Below are 5,522 nucleotides of genomic sequence, written 5' to 3'. Positions count from 1 at the left end.
GTTTTATATTTTTCCCAGTTAGTTTTGCTATTTGTCGACATAAAAATGTATTTGGTACTGATAAATAACAAGTATAATTTTTTTTTATTACATCTAGAAACTCTGAAAAAGGGCTGTTTTCATGTCACAATTAGTTCTTCTTACCATTTATAATTCGTTCAGTATTTCTTTACAAATATTGCTGTAGAATTAATTTTAGAGATGTACTTAGCTTCAGAAGAATTTCCAAGAGTAGCCCCTTGGGTGAAATGAGAATAGGTTATCGACCTTAATAAATGAAAGCTTCTGTTTTGTTTTATTCGGTATCATATATTTAGTTAGAAATATATATTCTAGAGCTGAAATTTTTTTTCTTCCTATTTATTGATTAATTTATGCCAACAATTTAAACTTAAATAAATTTGCATTGTTGAATCGCAATGTTAATGGTTTTAAATCAATATTGTTTACTAATACTTAATTTAAATAAAATTTTAACGAAATATCTTGTTTGCTTAGTATCATAAAAGAAGAAAAGTTTCGGAATCAATTTACGTTAAAGTTTTAGTGCTGAAACAAAAATATAAGTTTTTATAGGAAAAATCTTATATTGGTTTATATTAAAAAAGAAGAATTTTTAAAAGTTTATTTTAGCACTGAAATAGTATTTTTATTTATTCTTCCTTTTGCATTCAAAGCATAACTATATCTATATATTGATTTTTGACAGTTTGTGAAGACATTTCATAAGCGTAGCAATAGGTTTAAATTTTATTTCATGATAAATTTAATATTTTTCGTCAACAAAAGAAACTATTTTATTGCTCCGCTCGGATATATTTCCTTAGAAGTACTTTCCGATAAAAAGAAATGTTGGATTTTTGATTCGATAACTTCGAAGTTTTTTTTTTTTAATATAGAATCTTTAAATTTTGCAGATATTACTCTAAATTCTGCAGCCATTTTAAGTTAAACTTGAGAGAACTTGAAGGTTTTTTTTATTAGTTTTTGGTTCGTAAATACTTTTAGAGATACATAGATAATTGGAATTTTTAAATCCTCTTACTAAAATTATTCTGTTTTTATGTTTCATTGAGATTTTGTGGATCTTTCCTAAATTAGAATTTGACATTCTGGTTAATGTAAAATTGTATAAGTTTCAAGTTCATAACATTATTTAAGTTTACATAGCAAATCATTTATTTTGTTTAGATGGCTGGGAAAGGTAGACATAGAGCACATCCCTCTCCCGGGAATAGAATTATCCCTATTTTTTAAAAAGGGATTTATTACAATTTGTTCTAAAGTTTAGTGTTTATTTCAGCTTGATGTCGCGTTCTTAAAAGTAAGGAATTTTAATTTTTTGATGTACGAAGGAAGTTTGTTACGATATATCATCCTTAGAATAGAATAAAATATCAAGAACCATTTTTTCTAATGAGTCAGACTGTGTTAGATACTTCGCATTTTTGATTTTTTTAAAATTTTCTGGTCATGTTCTTCATGTAAAACTATCAGACTCATGATTTTTTTTTTATTTCTGCAAAAAAAAAAAAAAACTTAATGTTTATAGTGAGGAGATTTATTTATAGACTATGTCAATCTTCATCTATCATAAGGTACCTCATGATGGAATCAAGTTAACATGTCTTATTTACTAGTGATTTGACATTCAATATTTGTAGTGGCAGTTACACCACATTACTCCCCTTCCAGAATTTTATCTGTGATAGAATTCGATGTCCAGATTCCGCTAGTTGATTCATGCTGTTTTTTTAAATTTTTTTATTTCATTTTTGCTCATTGTCTTTTTCGTCTTGTGTTTTTAATAGCTTTTCGCTATTTTTTCCCTTCATTTTTATACATTTTTTTTCTTTATAGCATTTTGCTCATTCTTTTTTCTTTTTATTTAAAGCATTTCGCTCATTTTTTTTTATTCTCAATGTTGCTTATTAACCGGGAGACTTTATTTACTTCAATGAATTTTTTCTCTCTCGTTGAGCAATATATTTTTAAGCAAATCAACTTTTTTTATTGTGGACCATCCATCATTATTGGCAAGTTCATATCACGTCCGGGTCACCAATGTGGGGAATTATATTATCGACTATGTCAACCTTCATCTATCAAAAGGTACCTCTTGATGGAATCAAGTTAACATGTCTTATATACTAGTGATTTGGTACTTAATATTTGTAGTGGTAGTTACGCCACAATAGGGTGTCAAAACTGAAAATCCTCTAAATTTTTGAAAAAAAAAATAACATCTATTTATACTCGGTACTACTTTTTGTGAAATGAGTGAACCACGGTATAGTGCTATCCAGGCAAGTAAAGTATCTATACCTTACTTGCTTTGTCAAAAGCATAAATATGCACGAGTCAGAATTTCCTCTGTCTCTATCTGAAACTTAAATGACCTCTAACTTTTAGATATAACGACTTGGGTGGGATTTCATTCGATTTAGAGTAACTAGTTATACCAGAAGCATATCATTTGCTTCGATAGCAATCGATATGTTTTGCACCTGTTTGCCCCATCCCTCTCAGTAAATTTAAATCGAAACTAAACGTCACTTAACTTTATATCTCAGACATTCATACTGGGCCTAAATCACACTTTTAAAAACAATTTACGGCTTTTCGATAACTATTACTGCTGCTAATTTTACAAAAAAATGTTTTGTAACAGGTATGGTAATAGTTTTGATTACAATAATAAAAAACTAGTATTTTAAAATTTCTCATTTTTAACAGAATACAAATATCGAATCAAAAGTGTTCAACAAAAAACAAAAAATTGAAAATTAAGGTACATAAACTCTATAAAGTACAAATATAAAATGACTTTATTTTTTATCGTGAATACATAAGCAGTACAATGTGCATAAGTAGTACAAACTAAATTTTTATATGAAAAAAGTAAACTGATTTACAATATGAAACAGCTTAATTTTCATCCTGTAAATACTAAAAAAACAACTAGAAAGTACATTTTTGGTTATACTGACGTAAGATATTTATTTAGAAAATATTAACTAATTAATTAAAAAAATGGCGCTACTTTACATTATGCATTACTGCAATTAAAAACTCAGTTGAAAAAATTAATTTTATTTGAAATGTTCATAAATTTAGGGGTTACGTAGTATACTTGTTCCATGACTGTATAGACCAATCGTAGCATGCTAATCAATAATTACAGTTTTATTCTGATTGATGAGTATTATTGTTAAGAAATTATGTAAAAGACCTTGAAATAAAGCAAGGAGCAATCTTAATTCACATGCAGCTGAAGCTTCATTTTAATAAAAAATAATATGTTTTTGATCATAATTTTGTTTAAAAGTTTGCTAATAATTGTGTTTGATTTTTTCGAATCATTGACTTGTGTTTGATTGTAATTGTGTTTGATTCTTTCGAATCATTAACTTGTTGAGAACAACATAGCTTTAATTAAAAATCAAGATTTACAAAAATATTAATTAAAAATAATAGTTTTTGTGAATAATGTTTCAGAACTATAATAGATTTGAGGCGATAAATTTATATAAAGAGTTCATATAGCGTACACATAAAGTAAAATAATACAATGATGTAATAACACAATAAAGTAAGAAAAATGAAATAAATGATTTTACTAACAATAGTAACAATATAAATGAACTCACTTATTTTCTGACTCAACAAAGCAGTTTATGCTTTTCTTCGAAACAATCTTTTTTTTCATTAAAATAATTAAGAGTTTGAAAATACAAAATGAATGCACTATAAAGTTTGTAAATACAAAATAAATGCACTTTTTTGCTAGTTTTGCCTTTTAAGATATAATTTACTAGATTAGTTTATGAATTGTATGGCTAATTATATTCAGTTTATGAATCATATGGTTTCTTGATACAAGGATAGAGAGAGATTATTATAATCGAATGACTCGTCTAGCACAGTATTGGTATCGCTTATAAAGTATGTTAAATTTTTAATAAATGCCGAACAACAGAACGGTTAATGAACAGCGAAACTAAGTAAAATAACATTGCGTTACTGTGCAATATAAAGTTGCAGTTATTACAGAGAATCCAACTTTATCATTACAAGGAACAGGTAAAAAAGTCATATGTATCAGTTTCCTTTTTAAAAATACATTAGTTATTACTCATGCACTTTTAGATGCCGAATTCAAAAATATATATAATTTTCTATTAAATGAAATTTTAATTGCTATAAATTTTTATGAATAAATGTTATTGCCGGATCTATGAAGGCTCAGAAGTTAAGCCTAATATGGCGACTTAATAGAACAAACACAAAATCCTGGAAGTATGAAGGATAACAACGCCCTTTGTTGTAGAAAAAATCATTCAATGCAAACATTTCAACAACAAGTTATTTACATTCAGTAGATTCGAATATATGTTTGAATAAAATAAATAAGAGAAACACTAAAAAAGAATACATTTCAGTTTTTTTTTAGAAATTGAGTTTCCCAGTAATGAAGTTTCCTAATGCAGAAGGATCATCCGAAGTGTAGTATTCAATGGCCAATTCGCAGAAATATGCAAAGTCTAAAGGTTTCGTTTCATTCTGAAATTGCAAAATAATAATATAAATTTTTATTTTCCAAATGAGGACTAAAATACATTAGAACAATTGTTTTTCCGACCAGAAAACATAAAGTAGATTTAAAAGTGTATAATGTGGAAACTGGTGTGCCTCATTTTTCCAGCCAGTCACATTTAGTTGATTGAGACAAAAACCAAAATGCCGCATTTAATACGTTTTAATAGATATAGGTAAAATCTAATTTTTTATATTTGGTAGAACAAAGTGCATTTAAAGTTAAAACTAATTCGTCGTACTTGGTAGATTTAAGTGGATATAAAGAAAAAATTATTATTTCATATTGAGAAAAATAAGTAAGTTTAGAGCAAATGATTATTCACTATGAGTAAAAATAGTTTTCAAGTGTAAACACTGATTTCAAATCAAAAATTTAAATTTGAATTTATATTAAATTATAAAGCTATTTTAGAACATTAGCTAAAAATTTGAGAAAAACTATTACATATTTTTTTAAAAAAAAAAATATATAATCTAACTGGGACAAATTATCTCGGGACAGCATAAATGGCACGAATTAATTTAACGGGACAAAATATTTCATAGGCAAAATACTTTTGGACATACTTTTTTGCTATAGCATTTCATGCCAGGAGGATGTTTCTTTTTGAGGAATTAAACAAAATACTAGATTTTTACAGCTCCTTTTCTGATATTTGCATTCCAACCTTTATCAAACGAAATAAAAAAAAATTCAAACATGGAATATTTCCAATCCTTTTGTGCTTTTTCCTTCTTTTCAATCCTTTTGTGCTATTTGCTCATCTAACAAATTTTTTATTATTTTTTTTTGAAACGCATCTTCAATCTGACTATTTTGATAATAAGATAAAAAGTACCGGGACCCTGAGTGCAGATATTTTTTACCGTAATTTGATCCGGAATTTTTTAAAGTGCTAAGTGTGCAATGAACGATATATATA

General features: G+C 26.8%; 1 protein-coding gene across 1 annotated transcript; it reads right to left on the bottom strand.

Annotated features, from left to right (window-relative positions):
• Positions 1-2,810: 2,810 nt before the first annotated feature.
• On the bottom strand, positions 2,811-4,563 carry LOC139425340 (calexcitin-2-like; the record flags this gene model as incomplete). Its single annotated transcript, XM_071179426.1, is given in 1 exon segment — positions 2,811-4,563. A coding segment is annotated over 1 exon segment (114 nt), but the record flags the coding sequence as incomplete, so codon positions are not given.
• Between the last annotated feature and the right edge of the window lie 959 nt (positions 4,564-5,522).

Source organism: Parasteatoda tepidariorum, chromosome 4, assembly GCF_043381705.1.
Source record: "Parasteatoda tepidariorum isolate YZ-2023 chromosome 4, CAS_Ptep_4.0, whole genome shotgun sequence".
NCBI lineage: Eukaryota > Metazoa > Arthropoda > Arachnida > Araneae > Theridiidae > Parasteatoda > Parasteatoda tepidariorum.
This window is presented reverse-complemented; position numbering and strand designations above follow the sequence as displayed.